This window comes from Ctenopharyngodon idella, chromosome 14 (assembly GCF_019924925.1).
Source record: "Ctenopharyngodon idella isolate HZGC_01 chromosome 14, HZGC01, whole genome shotgun sequence".
Classification (NCBI taxonomy): domain Eukaryota; kingdom Metazoa; phylum Chordata; class Actinopteri; order Cypriniformes; family Xenocyprididae; genus Ctenopharyngodon; species Ctenopharyngodon idella.
The window spans coordinates 29459241-29477033 of NC_067233.1; the positions used below are offsets into that span (position 1 = coordinate 29459241).

Below are 17793 nucleotides of genomic sequence, written 5' to 3' on the forward strand. Positions count from 1 at the left end.
CCTTTTAGTAAAATGATCAACCTGTCAGTACCTGATACTATTGATGAGAGGACCATTAACAAGAAGAAACTAACACCATTCACAATACAGGTTTGGTTTTGATGATTTTCTTTTTGGTGCGCTCTCTGTTTGAAGATTATTCTTTAAAATATGACTCTGAATCCCCCCCAGATGTATTAAAGTGCATGTGTGTTAGAGAGAGAGAGAGATTTGGGTCTAACAAAGATCATTGCTTCTGTATTGCAGGAGAATCTTAACCTGGCTCTTAACTCTGCCTCTGCCATTGGCTGTCACGTGGTCAACATCGGAGCTCTGGACCTTCGGGAAGGCAAACCTCATCTGGTTTTGGGCCTTTTGTGGCAGATCATTAAGATCGGCCTGTTTGCTGACATTGAGCTGAGCAGAAACGAGGGTATGTATCTCTGTTGCACAAATACGATCTAGTTCAAACAGTGCTGGCATTGCCACAGCTGATGACCACATCCAGGAATCCGGACAAACAGATATAGCGTCACTTCTATAGTTAAACGTTAACCTGACTGATTGATTTGACTGTTGTGGCAGACTTGAGCTCTTAGATCTGACCTCATTACTAGACTGGACAGTTTGTTTTCTCCCAAATTGAAGTTTAGTTAAAGTTTAGGTCTGTCCCAAAGGCTCTGTGCCTTAACCGATCTATAGAGAGCGTTGTCTAGCCTCAGATGAACCTTCTTCATAATGAATAAGAAACATGCCTAAAGGATTTTTTTATTACATAAAATTGCTTTTCATGCAACACGCTGCCAGGAATGATTAGTCACAAAGCAGGTTTGAGATGATAACAAATAAAATAATTGCCTTGGCTTGACATTTAAAAATCCAGTGGCGGTTCTGTGTGCAAGCATCAGTGGCTTAAACTGTGGGCAACAACTGGCAGCCAGTAAAAGTGAGAAAGAAAAGTGTAACATGCACTTTTGGGTTCTCATTGGGTTACAGACCAACAGACTTACTGTATCATTTCCAGAGGTTTGAATGTGTAAACAGGAAGGCCAGTTAGAAGAGTATAGCAGTAATCCAGTCTAAAGATGGTGTTATCATTGATGAGCATTGCTAAACAGGGATTTTATGGTGAATTGCAGGAGGAGTTCCTTCATCCATGCCAGACAGGCTGAGATCTGTGCAAGTACTTACAAGAGCTGTGTGTCATTAGTGCAGCACTTAGTGTAGCACATTAGTGTATCAGGAAAATCCATGTGAATATATATATATAGTAGGTACCAGCAATATTGTGTAAATCAAGAAATGAAATGGACCCAGCACCGAACCTTGAGCTACTCCGGTGGTTTGTTAATATGTCTTAGAGTTAAAATAACTTAGACATCTCTCCCATCTGAAGGATCTACCTGTAAGGTAATACTCAAACCAGTGGAGTGTTGTTCCTGTAATGCACAGTAAGAAGAAGGTAGATAAAAGGATTTGGTAATTTAATGTGTCACAATCTACAGTAAAGTTCAGCAGAACGAGGGCACATGATCTGGAGGCTGCTTTTAATACCTGACTGTTGCGTAGAAATTTGTTCTATGAAAGCAAGGAAGAGACCTGGTGTTTTTATCATGAACAAGTTAATATAGACTGGTCTGTAATTTTCTGATAGTGTAGGGTTTTTACAGTTGTAGGATTACCTTCTTGAATGTGATGGGAAAAGTATGGGCACCTACAGGATACACTAGAGCAGGGATGGGCAACTCCAGTCCTGGAGGGCCACTGTCCTGCAGAGTTTAGCTTCATCTCTAATAAACACATCTGTGGGATAAAATTAAACACTGCAGGACAGTGAACCTCCAGGACCAGATTTGCCCATCCCCACACTAGAGACACCTCAGACCTCAGAGCATTTGTGGTGTACTATGAGGTTGACCTCAACTCGACCTGTCTGCCTGAAATTGTCAGTGATCAGAGGATGCCTATGTCTCAGTGGGTAATAGCCGTTAAAATCAGCAGGTTCACATCATTCTCCAATGCAAAATCTAGGTTAAAATTGTGTGATTTAATGTCACTGTGTTCTTTTTTCAGCTCTTGCAGCACTGTTGAGGGATGGAGAGACACTTGAGGATCTGATGAAACTGTCTCCAGAGGAACTGTTGCTCCGCTGGGCCAACTTCCACCTGGAGAATGCCGGATGGAGCAAGATCAACAACTTCAGCCATGATATAAAGGTCAGCCTGTGTCCATTTACTGTACTCTGCCTGTGTATCTGTGTGCTGATGAAGTATCAGATCTCTGCCCATGCTGTTTTCATGAGGATATTGAGCATGAGAATTGTGGTTGTAGTCCTGTCTATCTTTTATATTAATTTAGTTGTAAAATATGAAAGCTGCTCTGAGATCCTATATAGTAAAGTTTTAAATGTATAGTTTTAACGCATAACCACTCTAATATCAGGGCTTTTAATCTTCATCAAGATAACTGATATAAAATTTCCTCCTTATTGAAGTACCCAGTCAGTGCAACAAAGGATGAACAGTCAATGATAAAGTTGTTTTCATTAGTGGTGTAAAGTTTGACCGGAGAACAACTGCGCTACAGATTGGTTATGAATGATGCCTTAAATCGGGCTTACATAGAAGAGGCTATTACTTTTCTATGCAAATTCCGAGCCATATATAGATATTATAGGGACGTGGGAGTACCATAATACCATAACATCTGCATTAACACCCTAGCATTATGGCTAGGAGTTTTTCCACTAGAAAGAACCACTCAGAAAATGTGAACATGTAGCTTTTTATTTATGCAGATGACTTACGTTTATATATATATATATATATATATATATATATATAAAATTACACATACCCGCAAGAATTATTGCGTGTCGTCATGTGTGTGTGTGTGAAATGGAAAGTTTTGCATATGTTTTGCATATTTTAAATCTCTTGAAGAAATAATGGTTTGATGTCCAACAGATAGCTTTACTTTAAAGGTGAAATAGTTCTCAGTCTCAAATGAATGGAATCATGTTTCCAAATTTATCCAAATTAGAATTTACATAACAGCTAGCTCCATTTTCTGTTCCATAAAGGCAGTTCACCAGAGTGAAAGTGCAGTTACTTTGACTTTCAAATGCTCTGAAAGGCAAACCATGAAAAACATATGAAAAAAATTTGTAAAACATGTGAGGGGTCATTTAGTGTCTAATAAAAGATGTGTGATCCAATCTGTTAGGTAATTGCCCTCTTGACTTGTCATTTATTTTCATGAAAAAGTAATTTAGTGATAAAGATAAAGATGAAAAAGCTCAGTGAATGAATTAACTAATATCTCTCTCTATCTCCCTCTGTGCTGCAGTTAACAGATTTTTCAAAGTGTGTAAAGGTACTTTTCCAAATGTACTGTGACATCAGTTATGCCTGTTTTGTAGTTTTGTTTGTCCATTCACATCTATCACAGTCATATTCTCAGGAATTCAAGCATGATTGTCTGTTTCTCATATTTTCACACATTTCTCTGGACTGTGTCCCATGTAAATATAATTCACAGTGTAAATATCTTTTGATGCTTTCAAGTTTTTTGGTCAGATTTTGTGATTTTTGGACAGAATAAAATGGACGTGTTGGACCATTATAGCACTGGAGTTGCACAAGTCTGTTGCCTCATAGTAGTATTGACAGGCTTTATTATTATTCTTTAACAACTGTACACAAAAATTTATATAAACTAAGTTGTACCATCAATATTCTCAATAAGACTAAAAGGTTAATCATTAATTACTCACCCTCATGTGGTTTCAAACCCGTAGGACTTTCGTTCATCTTCGGAACACAAATTGAGATATTTATGATGAAATCCGTGAGTTGTTTTTTTTTTTATTCCCCATAGAAAGCAATGTAATTACCACATTCAAGGTCCAGAAAAGTATTAAAGACATGGTTAAAATAGTCAACATGACTACAGTCGTTCAACTTTTCTGGACCTTGAATGTGGTAATTACATTGCTTTTCTATGGGGGATAAAATATTATCAAATTAATATCTTAATTTGTGTTCCGAAGATGAACGAAGGTCTCACAGGTTTGGAACGACATGAGGGTGAGTAATTAATGAAAGAAATTTCATTTTTGGGTGAACTAACCCTTTAATACAAGCTGACATGATTCTTTTACCCTATAAAGCTTGCTGTATGATATTTGATATAGCCTCTAAATTATCAACATGGTTAAAACTTTGCAGAAAAACCAGTTGTACAGGATGTACTTTGTGCCTTCTGTCATCAGATTGATAGTTTATACTTTTTTAGCAAGTAAAAGGCCTTATAGTACAACTGTACAAACGATCACCTTCAGCTCGTAGTTCACGTGTCTTTTTGCTGTGAAATGTGAGCTGATTTTTATAAAGTAAACATAAGAATAACTTCAGTATTGATACTAGTAATATTTCAAGATGAACACTTACTGGACTGAAGCAACTTCAGTTTACTTGATTTATCCATACATCATTTTTATCAACATCATGAGTATCAAATATGATCATCAGGCTTTTGAGGAATATTTATTAGTTCAGCTTTCAATCACCATTGTATTGCATTATTGAGATATTAAAGCGGCGACTGATATTTATATGCATTTTATGTAAGTATCTGCTATACTGTTATAAAGATCTCATTGATTTACATTACAATTAGAATTTCATCTGATTACTTTTTGTCCATATAAATATCAGCATCTGCACCAAATTGCATATTTTTGTTCAGTCTGGGCCTCTGAATAAAATTAAGCTAAGGTAAAATTGTTTTTTCCTCCATATTCTCACTATATCAGACTATATGAGCCATAAAAACCTGATGTATCAAATATGATACTCACAAAAAACAAACATTCAAACTTTGTTTTTAGATTTTTTTTATTTATTTATTTATTTATTTTTATTATTATTATTTTTTCAGAATATTATTTCATATGTCAGGCTTTACATGGTTTAAACTGATACACCTCAGCTCAGAAAGTCTAGGCTCAAAGAAAATCCCACCAGTATTCTGTAGAGATTGTTTTTAAGTGTCTGATTATCAATGATTTTATTTTGTCTTTTAACACGAAAATAACTCCCGGTTGTTTTCTGTTGAAGGCATGATGGTGTTGAGTCTGAGAGTCTGTCTCTAGTAATTACACCATTATGATGTTCATGTGCTCTCAGCTCATAAATACAGTCTTGCTGACATGACTTAAAGGCATTACGCTACACGTTTTACTGAAAGATTTGTTTTTCTGTTCTCACTCTTGAATCTGCAGGACTCGAGGGCTTATTTCCACCTGCTCAACCAGATCGCACCAAAAGGTCAGAAGGAGGGTGAAAGTCACATTGACATTGACATGTCTGGCTTCAGCGTGAGTTCACATTATACACTTTTAAAGTGCACATCTTTCATTATGCATTTCTGTATCATAAACCAGTACACAAATGGGAGACAGAACCATAAGTTGTTATTGAATTGGAATCAAAATATATAAGGTCTTATGATGCATCTGGTATTGTGCTGCACTCAGTAGAGGAGGGTGGCTTATATAAAAATATCAAAGCTTCATTCACTGTAGCAGCTCATTGTAAGTCAGGAGGACAGAGACAGTTCATTTCAGATTTGACCAGTAGCTTCCTGATTATGGAGAGCATCAGCAGTTCAAACGCAAGTGTTTCTCTGGGGGTCTAAACTTGGCACAGGAGGATGAAAGTTTATCCACACCTGGATTTGTTCTTATAATCATTGGCAAAATGAAGAACTACAAATTTTAAGCCGGATGTGTTTTCACAGAGTGTTCTTTACGATAGTGTTGTGTTCCATTGTTCACATTGTGTTCCAGTCTGTCACCCCGTGGCAGTCACAACACGAGAACAGCCACCACGGATGCCAGATTCCACCCCCAGTATGCCATGATTCAAGTCATTCACTGCTTTGGTTTAGGACAGTAACAATGTTGCCCATTTCCCAGCGGTATCTAAACAGCCAGAGCTATGACTCATGTGAGTGTATTTAACCCCACACTCTGGTCAGAGACACTTTTAGTGACTGTGTGCTGAATGAGACCGCTGTGGCTGGGACACGGTCAGGGTCGTTTCAATATCAACATCACCCAGTGTTTCAGCTTTCTGTTGCCTTCTGGTCCCAGATAATACATAATGTTTCCTTTCAGTGTCTGACACTCTTTTCCTAGCCCTAGTGAGCTGCATCTAGGTCTGTTCTCAACATATGCAGTTCTTTTCCAAGAAAGACTGGGCAAGATAGCTAAAAAAAAAAAAATAAACATGATATTTTTCATGCTTTTAACAATGTTCATTGTGTATGTTGAAATGTATATACACTACTGTTCAAAATTTTGGAGTCAGTGAGAGTTGTTTTTGAAAGAAATCTCTTATACTCACCAAGGCTGCATTTATTTGATCAAAAATACAGCAAAAACAGTAATATTTTGAAATATTATTACAATTTAAAATAACTATTTTCTATGTGAATATATTTTAAAATGTAATTTATTCCTATGATGCAACACTGAATATTCGGCATTATTACTCCAGTCTTCAGTGTCACATGATCCTTTAGAAATTATTCTAATATGCTGATTTGCTTAGTTATTATTGGTGATTATGAATCAATTATTATTGGTGCTCAGTTATTAATAATTGTTAATATTGTTATCAATAATGAAAAATGTGCTGCTTTATATTTTTTCAGGAGTCTTTGATGAATATAAAGTTAAAAAAAACAATCTTTTGTAATTTTATAAACTCTCACTTTTGATCAATTTAATGCATCCATGCAGATTAAAATTATTTATTAAAAAAAAAAAATATATATATATATATATATATATATATATATATAATATTCTGACCACACACACACACACACACACACACACACATTTTCAAGCATCATAGCTGCTTATTGCTTACTTATCTTCTATTCATTGCTTGAGTTGGGAGCCCTAAAATTGCTACCTAGATAGATGACTGTCTAGGGTTTGGGACAAAGCCTTAAAGGATCAGTTCACTTTAAAATGAAAATTACCCCAAGCTTTACTCACCCTCAAGCCATCCTAGGTGTATATGACTTTATTCTTCCTGATGAACACAATCTGAGATATATTAATAAATATCCTGACACATCCAAGCTTTATAATGGCAGTGAACCGGATCAACGAGTATGAAACTCAAGAAAGTACATCCATCCATCATAAACGTACTCCACACGGCTCCGGGGGTTAATAAAGGCCTTCTTAAGTGAAGCAATGTGTTTGTGTAAGAAAAATATCCATATTCAACAAGTTATAAAGTAAAATATCTAGCTTCCGCTAGGTGTTTATGATGGATGGATGCACTTTCTTCAGCTTCATAGTCGTTGGTCCCTTTCACTGCCATTATAAAGCTTGAAAGCTTCAGGATATTTGTTAATATAACTCCAATTGTGTTCATCAGAAAGAAGAAAGTCAAATACACCTAGGATGGCTTGGGGTAATTTTCATTTTGAAGTGAACTAATCCTTTAATGTACATTGCATCAGATTTTGATCGGATTTCTGTACTTTTACACATTCAACTATTTTTTTGAAATGTTTTTCTGAAATATTTCATCTCAAATTAATCTGGCTCAAGTAATGTTTAAGCACTTGTGAAATTGTTCTTAATTCAGTTTAAATTTGATTTGAGTTGTCTTATTTTCTCAATGACCCATAGGACAGAAGAGGAGAATGTTTTGCATCTGAGGCTTAAGCAAATTTGGGCCACTGAAGCAGAGAGGAAAAGACTAGTTAATTTGTCAGCAGCTGAATGCACTAAATTCTATTTGGCAACAAATCCTGTTTTAACTGGTGTGCGTCTTGCAGGAGAAAGATGACCTGAAGAGAGCCGAGTGTATGCTGCAGCAGGCAGACAGGCTGGGCTGCAGACAGTTTGTCACGTCTACTGACGTCGTGTCTGGCAACCCTAAACTCAACTTGGCCTTTGTGGCCAATCTCTTCAACAAGTACCCAGCACTGACCAAACCCGAGAATCAAGACATCAACTGGGGCCTTCTGGAGGGTGGGTATTTTGCATCTGATTGTTGCTCTTTTCTGTCTCCTTTTACCATTTTAGCATTTGCTAAATATACGCGCCACGTAATGACTCATGAAAATGGCTGACACTGCCCCTAAACACTTGCTTCTAAAAATATGCTTCATGGCATCACAAATGGGACATTCAGGATTTTTTTTTTGTGGAAACTGGTGAAGCACATCAGCCAGAGATTCAAAGGGAGGGACTGGCTCATTTCCTGAGGCCTGAACAGTTTACGCCCTTTTGGTGAAGGTTGCGCCCTCTTGTGGTAGAAAACATCTGCTTTCAGGCCTAATCCTCGATTTATAGATTTAGGCCCGGTTTCACAGACAAGGCTTAAAGGCATAGTTCACCACCCTAAAATTAAAATTCTGTCATCACTTACTCACCCTACCAAACTTGTATGAGTTCCTTTCTTCTGTTGAACACAAAAGAAGATATTTTAAAGAATGTTGGTAACCAGACAGTTGACGGTAGCCAGTGACTTCCTCCTTTTTTTCCTACTATGTTTTCTAAATTGTTTTGTCTCAAGATGCAACCAGTAATGTTTTTTTTTTTTTTTTCTAAGGCATATTTATAAAAGATACTTAAATGTCCTGATTGAACTAAGGCATAATCCTGGCTGTCTGTGAAACCGGAGGATAGAATTACAAAAAACAACATATTTAACTAATGTGGTCCATACCATTTGAATGTATGGTTATTTCCATTCCATTATTTATATATAGATTACGAGTTTGCTTATTATTAACTTCATGCATACACTTATGGTCGTCAAGAGATAATAAGACAATAAGATTCCATTAGTTAGGCTAACCACAATAATTAACATGAACTAACAATGAAAAACACTTCTAAAGCATTTATAATCTCAGTTAATGTTAATTTCAATTACTAACACATTATTAAAATTAAAAGTTGTATCTGTTAATGTTATTTAATAGACCTGAGCTGATTTGAATTAACAATAATCAGTTGTATTTTTATTAACTAACATTATGCATTAACTAATGTTAAATAATGGATTATGGTTGAATAACCTTGTTATAAAGTGTTGCCGAGATGTTCTCTGTGGACTAAAAATGCAGTTAGTAATTCTTGTGATAGTGGACAGTGATTAACACCTGCTTTTGCTTGATTTCTGTAGGAGAGACCAGAGAGGAGAGGACTTTCAGAAACTGGATGAATTCTTTGGGTGTCAACCCTCATGTCAATCATTTATACGGGTAAATAACATGCTCTCTTAACCCAAAAATAAAAATTACCCCATAATTTACTTACCCTCAAGCCATCCTAGGTGTGTATGACTGTCTTCTTTCAGCCAAACACATTATATTAAAAAGTTATATTAAAAATACCTTGGCTCTTCCAAGCTTTATAATGAAAGTGATTGGAGGATGAGATTTTGAAGCCCAAAAATGTGCAACCATCATTGCTGAAGTTAATGTTTTTAGGCGCAAGTCGAATGCGTATGGCTGTTGCACCGGAAGCTTATTATTTTACTTTATACATTTTTAAATAAGGATATTTGTCTTACACAAACACATAGATTCACTTCAGAAGGCCTTTATTAACCCCCCAGAGCCATGTGGAGTATGTTTTATGATCGATGGATGCACTTTTTTGGGCTTCAAAATCTTATCCTCCAATCACTCCCATTATAAAGCTTGGAAGAGCCAGGACATTTTTAATATAACTCTGATTGTGTTTGGGTGAAAGAAGATATACACACACCTAGAATGGCTTGAGGGTAAGTAAATTATGGGGTAATTTTCATTTTTGGGTGAACTATCCTTTCAATCTGTTTAATCTGTTTCATGAAGATCAAATCAAGTTGACAGTGAAATGAAATTGGATGTGAATTTCAGTTAATTCCCAAGACTTTATGGGATCAGTGAATGAATGGCATCTCATTTATATTGTTTATATTATGTTACACTGGAGGTTAAGTGTTATATTTGAATCAGTTTTGATATTTTCCTACCTTCTCAGTGACCTCCAAGATGCTCTGGTCATCCTGCAACTTTATGAGAAGATCAAGGTTCCTGTCGACTGGAACAACAAAGTCAACAAGCCTCCATATCCCAAACTAGGAGCCAACATGAAAAAGGTATGAATTCTACACTCATTACCTTTTCTCCAAAACTCCGCCCTCTGAGGACGTGTCAGCCAATACAAACCTGCAAAATGAGTGACAATTTTCTGTTTGGATAAAGTGCTGTTCCATCCTCACCTACGTGTGTGTATGTTCAGCTGGAGAACTGTAACTACGCTGTGGAACTGGGGAAGACCAAAGCCAATTTCTCACTGGTGGGCATTGGGGGGCAAGACTTGAATGATGGGAACCCGACTCTCACTCTCGCCCTGGTCTGGCAGCTCATGAGGAGGTAAAATGAAAACTATTAGCAAAAACAGCTAACATAGATGAGCTAAAATTAGCTAACATAGATTGAGCTTAAAAAACTAAAATAAAACATTCACAGTGTTATTACTAAAATCATAGTGTATATAGTCACTACAAATAGAAAATACAAAGCATGTACAGTATAGTAAATATTGCATAGTGAATAACCATATGTATGCTACCATTCAAACTATTTTTAAAAGACATTAATACTTTACTTTTGACAATAAGTAACCGTAAAGATAAAATAATATTACGAAAGAATAATAAATGTTTCAAATAAATGTTGTTCTTTTGAACTTTCTGTTCATCAAAGAATCCTGAAAAAGAATATCATGGTTTTCACAAAAATCTGAAGCAGTTTTCAACATAATAATAATAAATGTTTTTTGAACAGCAAATCAGCATATTAGAATGATTTCTGAACGAACATGTGACACTGAAGACTGGAGTAATGATGTTGAAAATTCAGCTTTGTTCACAGGAATAAATTATATTTTACAATATATTCACATAGAAAACAGTTATTTTAAATGTAAATAATATTTCACAATATTACTCTTTTTACTGTATTTTGATCAAATAAATGCAGCCTTGGTGAGCAGAAGAGACTTCTTTCAAAAAAAAACAAACAAAAACAAATCTGATCCTCATACTTTTGAACAGTAGTGTATATGAGAATGAACAATAGCATATTATTAAATGGACAATAACCATGATCAATAAATGCTATTTTTTTTTTTTCATTATATGGTCCCTGATGCATTAACTAATGTTAGCGAATTTAACCTTATTGTAAAACTGTTACACAAATACTGTTAAATTCAAATTTGATTTAAATACAAACATACCAGCTTTAATATTAAAAATGAATTTTATAATAAACATCTATGTCTAAGTCTATGAACAAAGATAGTTTTTATTTTATTGTATTTTATATATTAGAGCATGTATATGTATATAAAGCTTGAGTAGTTTGGAAGAAATGTCATGTTGCTGAGTCTTTGCTGTGTTCTCTTCTAGATACACTCTGAATGTACTAGAGAACCTGGGCGACGGGCAGAAGGTCAACGATGAGATCATTGTCAACTGGGTTAACAAGACTTTGTCGCAGGCAGGAAAATCAACCAAAATATCAAGTTTCAAGGTGCACACCCCTTCATTTATCCAACTAACAAATATATATGTTTCATGCAGCAGCCAGTATTGATGTATATGTGTTGGTTGAATATCAGAAGTAAGTGTTGTGTTTTGAACTACAGGATAAAGAGATCAGCTCCAGTCTGGCAGTGCTGGACCTGATTGATGCCATCCAGCCCGGCTGCGTCAACTATGACCTCGTGAAGAGAGGAAGTCTTAGCGATGGAGACAAACTGGACAATGCAAAGTAAGATTTCAAAAGGGTGTTCATTAGATAACGTGCATCAAGCATTAAAGGTAATGTAGGCTATTTCTGTGAGGCTAGCAATAGCAAGCTAGCTTTGAAAGCATAAGATCCCCCCCTCCCTTCAGAGCGCTTTCCAAAGCCACGCCTCCTTCAAAACACATGAACACACACAGCCAGAGCAGAGTCTGCAAAGCGCCACAAGAGACAGCATTAAATTACCTCATGTCTCAAAGCACATATTACAATAATGAAAGTAAACAACTCTGACTTGTACCACCTGACTGCTGCAGATTCATTTCGGTGTTGATAATGTTGCCACAGAAACATATAATTCCGAGTCCGAAGACCTGAACAGCTCCAAGTACGAACATCACATCACATTTTTTAGTCCTGAGACTTCCACAGAAGATATATGTACATTTTTAATATTTAGACCACTTCTATTACTGATTTCTATCAGGATGTGAAGAGAGATTCAACCAGTATAACAAAAAGTGTTTTATTGTCTTTCTTTCTTTTACATTGCCTACCCTACCTTTAAAGGGGCTATATGTAGAATTCAGAAACCCTTGTTATTAGCGACACCGGTGGCTGTTAAGTGAACTGCAGCTTATTGCTCATGCTCGCACTCGTGCACACGTAACTACAAGAGACTGAAGATACCCGAATACGGGTGTATGAAGAAAAATATATATGCTGTCAGAACCATTAATTAGGGATACTATAGGGGCTTTCGCTCCGGAGGAACCTTTTCATAGTTCCTAGAACTATCGGCTGAAGTACCCGGATTTTACGGTGTTCGCACCACAGGAACTAGGAACATTTTTAGTTCTAGGAACTCCTTGTGGGGGAACTAAATTAGCTCCTAATTCAGATTAGGGTCTAAACCAGCACTATAGGAACTATTAGTGACTTAAGTGTACGTTGATTGCTCAAACGCATGTCAAACACTGGCACCTGGCATTTTTAAAAAGCCGTGTAAGCATATTTACTTTATGAACATGGAAAACAGCAATAACAGCATTTACCTGTTTTCTGCAGGGTTGTGTTCTTTTCTTCGCTTCGATGGTATAATACTGAAAGTTGTCATAGGAGATTTCGTCTCTTAGCCCTACTTTTTGTTCTTTCAGTCACTCTTTCATTTTTATTCCATCTCCGTTATCACAAAACCCACGACACACAACAAACACAGCTCCGATCACGGCATCCTCCATCCAACAGTTTTTAACGTTTGTAAATGCCGTACTTAAAGATGCCACTCTTGACCTCTTCAGAGTTCCTATTCCCGGTGTGAATGCAACCAGGAACATGGCCCGGAGGAGAAATTAGTTCTCGGGAAACTATCCTAGTGGCTAGCTCCTATAACTGAGTTCCTAGAACTATTCGTTGCGAAAGCCCCTTATATGACACACATGAACAAGTCTTCAGGTCTGTGTAATATTTCCCAGTATAGTGAGGTTATGTCTGTGCGTCTCTTGCAGGTATGCTGTGTCCATGGCCAGGAAGATTGGCGCTCGTGTCTACGCCCTGCCTGATGATCTAGTGGAGGTCAAACCCAAAATGGTCATGACCGTGTTCGCGTGTCTAATGGGCAGAGGGATGAAGAGGGCGTAAAACAGAACCCTGCGGACAGTCAAGCGCTGATGTCCTACCCAAAAGCCATTTTGCTGGTTGAAAGGCTTCTGGTTCAGTAAATTTATTACAACCACAATAAAAATGGCAACAGATGTTAAAGAATCATGCTTAAGTTTGGCAGGACTACAAAGTTGAAATGGGCTTGAAGTTTATGGAAAGGGAGGGTTGATTCTTTTAGACCAAAACAAATACGATTCCATCTGCAAAAGGGACAAATTTATACCAAATTTTATTGCAAGATGACTAAAGCATATCTGCATTGGATCTAAACCATGTCGGACTCTGCTTTGCAATACTTTATTTACATAATCAATAAAGGAAGAATGTACGAGTGATAGCTGTAGGTCTCATTTTGACAGCTTTGGACATTTAGAGTCACGACTGGCCTTACTAGATGCAGTATTGCCTCTATGCAGAACATGATTGTGTTCGAATCATCATTGAATTGGACCGCTTATTTTCCTTTTCAGTGAGACACTTTAACACATTCCATTCTTGTGTACTATTTGAATTATGTATAATGTATATTCAAAATGGCTTTTTACGTACAAGAGGCATCCAAACAGAATGAACTCTGCATGATCTTTGTTTTTTATTTAAAACAATACACTCCTCAGAAAATGCCTTTAAAAGCTTTAAGCATTAACCAATCCATGCTGTATGTTCAATATGAAGATGACAAATAAACGCTGACGCAGGAAGGTCATCACACGTGGGCAGTGTCAAACCTGTTACCGTTGGTTAATGGTGAGTGACTGTGTTGCCGGGAATGAAACTGGAATTGTCTGGTCATACGGCAGCATGTTATCTGTGGACCGAAGCAGCTGACACCAAATGTCTGTAACTCAACAACATCATTAAAATAAAGCAGAAAATGCAACTGTGCATAGCATTACTGTTCTGAATTCCTTCCTTTTCTTTTTCCCGTAAACAAATCAAATGTTTGTCATTTTAGAATGTTAAGAAAAAATGAAAACAGTATTGTTATGATTTGAAATTAAACATTTACAATTATTCACAATAGAATGCAATAGCGCCCATCTAATTTTTCAGCGGCACTGGTTCCAGAAGTATTTTCTTTTTTTTTAAAAAGAGTCTTCGTTACAATGTTATAAGCCATGAACTAAGCCAATTAGCTACGAGGTGAATCACAACACTACAAACTTTGATTAGAAGCAATTTGATTTTAAGTTTTTGTGTACTTAACGGCTTTACTGAGGGAAAGAAGCATTGCGAAGAGCAGAATCGAATTGAAAACAATGGAGAAATATAAATCTACTCATTTAAAAATGTTCATTATATACATATATAAAGTTTATTGCAAAATATGCACATATATACAAATATTTAAGTATTTTAAGAGCATAGGGAGACCCACTTAATTATGTCATTTGCAGAGCCTCCTGAAAGTGGGCGAAGCTACAGAGCTATTTTGGCGCATTTTGATTGTGGCGACTCTTTGATTGGTGTAATTTTCTGTACAGCATCATGGGTAATGTAGTTTTTCACTGCAAATTCTGCTATTAAACAATTATTGTAAGAGTAAGTTTAAATAATACTAATAATGATGCCATCGATTAGCTTTAAATTATCGGCACCCCTAGAAATTCATAAAGTAAAATATCTCTGAAGTATATTCTGATTCATATTTTCATTTTTTAAGCACACCAGGGTGACTAGGAACATGAAATTGTCCATCCACCACGTACATGACTACAAGTTGTTTGGGAGGGTTTCAAGAAAAAAAAATCCTCTTTTCTCATCCAAAAACAAACTCCAGAATATTCAGTTGCCAGACACTACTGGAACTTCAAATGCGACCAGGTTATACGGTCAGATGAAACTAAAAAGAGAGCTTTTTGGCAGCAAACCCACTAGATGGGTTTGGTGCACACAGGGATAAAAAAAATCCCCATGTGTACGATTAAATATAATGCTTGATCTTTGAAATTGTGGGCCTATTTTTCTGCCAGAAGTCCTGGACATCTTATTCAGATAAAAAAATCAAAACTTGATGGCCTTGGATCTTCCATCAGGACAGTGATCCATAACAAACATCAAAATCAATACAAAAATGGGTCACTGAGCACAAAATGATATAGAACTGAAGAGAAGAGTGCACCAGCATGGACTTGGGAATTTGAAGGATCTGGAGAGATTCTGTATGGAGGAATGGTCTCTGATCTCTTGTCAGGTGTTCTCCAAACTCATCAGGCATTATAGGAGAAGACTCACAGCTGTTTTCTTGGCAAAAAATATTGAATAAAACAGTGCCATTAATTGTGGCCAACGTGTTTTGGAGAAAAACATTTATTTCATAAAATTCATTTATTACACAAATTTTCCCCTCATTTTCAATCGATTCTTTTCCCCCATTTTCAATTTAGATTTTTTTAATAAAAGATCAAAAGGATTAACAAGGCAGATTTATTTTCACTGGCTTCTTTGTTCATATTTACCAAGCGTGCAAATAATTGACAGTATGTCTGTGGGTGTTTGTGAGGGTTTATGTGTACTTGCTGGTTGATTTGTTAAATATATGATTTTTATTCATTATACATTATTCATTATTGATAATAATATTACCAATTATGGTCACACTTTAGATTAGGGTCCAATTCTCACTATTAACTAACTATTAATTACGACTTTTGCACCAATAAACTTCTTATGCAAGAAGGAATACAAATTCCTTCTTATCATCATAAATCTCTTCACTCTCTCTCTCTCTCTCTTTCTCTCCTAAAGCTAATGAAAAACCTAATTACATTAATAATATTAATTAATAATCATTAATGTTAATAAAAACTTAACATTAAAATTTGTAGCTCTGTATTTAGGCTTTGAAATGCTTGCACAAATTTCACAGCCTGGCACACAACTATGTTATGAGGTTCCTGCTTATATTTTTCAAGACCTGGTGTCCATTGTGTTGGGCATTAAACTTTAAAAGTTGATGAGGCTACTATGAACATACATTAGCGTATAAATTAGTCTAGTTGGTTAGCCATACCTGTCTTATGTGATACCTGAATCACAATCAGGTTATGTTGTGGGTCATATCTTCATTATCTTCACTAATATTATAAAAACATTCAATTTTATTGGTTTAAACAACAAAAAAAAAATAATAATAAAAATAATAAAAACAGGTGATGTCCATTCCAATGGATGCAGGGTCTGAATGGGTTTGAGGACTGTTAGTATAGTAATTTCTAAAATAAAACACAGACCTAACATTCTAGCTCTAAGATGTACATAGTGTCAAAAGTGGAAAGTGGAGGGATGGCGGGCCGGGCCAGGCCAGTGAGGTGGTGGAGGTGGGCCTGTAAACGAAGGTGTTGCCCATTTGAACCTATACAATCATTAGTGACCCAACTTGTATCCACAATAAGGGGCCCACATGGGTTTGCCCATGTGGGAACAACATGGTTGACCCAAGTAAGCCCCAGATAAAATACCCATTTTGGGACCATGTAGCCCAAGAATAACCCATGTGGGGCCAACATACACATGTTGGCTGGGAGGTCGGAGCTGGAGACGGCGGAGCCAGCAGGACTGGAGACCACCACGGTGGAGCCAGTGGAGCAGGTGAGTTCTAGGTTGGCCTCCGTCACCGTAACAGAGCTGACAGGGGGCACAGAGAGTTCAGAGTCGGCCTCCTTAGCCATGGGTGGATGTCGCCGCCTCAGGGGGAAGTGTGTGCAGCCCAGACACACCAAATGGTGGTTGGCGTCACTGGGAGCACAGAGGACAGAGGAAAGACCTCATAGCGCCAAAACCACCGGGCATGAAAGCACCGAGACTGCCAGGTTAGAGAGCACTAAGACGGTCAGGTTTGGGATGCTGACCACATGAACCAGTATCAGTGGTGGATGCCAGTCTTGTCTGCCATGAGACAGATCCAGAGGCCAGGATGGTGTAATGACCAAGGTAAGAATTAGGATGTGAGGGCTGAATGGAGTTGAATTTATTATCTTGGGGCAGTTGTGTCTAATGGTTAGAGAGTCAGACTGGTAACCTGAAGGTTGCAGGTTCGATTCTCAGTACTGGCAGGAAATGACTGAGGTGCCCTTAAGCAAGGCACCTAACTCCTAATCGCTCCCTGGGCACCACAGCAAATGCTTCCCATTGCTCTGTGTGTGTTTGTGTGTTCACTACTCACTACTCCTAATGTGTGTGCACTAACTTGGATGGGAGAAATGCAGAGGACAAATCTGAGTATGGGTTACCATACTTGCCCTTCACATGCCATTTTCTCAGGTTTAGCCTATAAACCAAATACTCACTTTTTTTCTTGTTTTTGTG

General features: G+C 37.0%; 1 protein-coding gene across 5 annotated transcripts in view; it reads left to right on the forward strand.

Moving 5' to 3' along the window:
- The window catches only part of pls3 (plastin 3 (T isoform)), a 32511-nt gene extending 18141 nt beyond the window's left edge, over nucleotides 1–14370 (forward strand). For 4 of the 5 annotated variants that reach the window (XM_051860829.1, XM_051860830.1, XM_051860827.1 and 1 more), the window contains exons 6-17: nucleotides 9–90; nucleotides 247–412; nucleotides 2053–2195; nucleotides 3328–3354; nucleotides 5264–5359; nucleotides 7849–8044; nucleotides 9207–9285; nucleotides 10052–10169; nucleotides 10313–10446; nucleotides 11487–11610; nucleotides 11726–11850; nucleotides 13332–14370. In XM_051860829.1, the coding sequence (XP_051716789.1) occupies nucleotides 9–90; nucleotides 247–412; nucleotides 2053–2195; nucleotides 3328–3354; nucleotides 5264–5359; nucleotides 7849–8044; nucleotides 9207–9285; nucleotides 10052–10169; nucleotides 10313–10446; nucleotides 11487–11610; nucleotides 11726–11850; nucleotides 13332–13464 (1423 nt within the window). In that variant the 3' untranslated portion in view covers nucleotides 13465–14370. The remainder of the gene's footprint in view (nucleotides 1–8; nucleotides 91–246; nucleotides 413–2052; nucleotides 2196–3327; nucleotides 3355–5263; nucleotides 5360–7848; nucleotides 8045–9206; nucleotides 9286–10051; nucleotides 10170–10312; nucleotides 10447–11486; nucleotides 11611–11725; nucleotides 11851–13331) is intronic. The other variant, XM_051860831.1, reaches the window with a different exon arrangement.
- Nucleotides 14371–17793: the final 3423 nt, after the last annotated feature.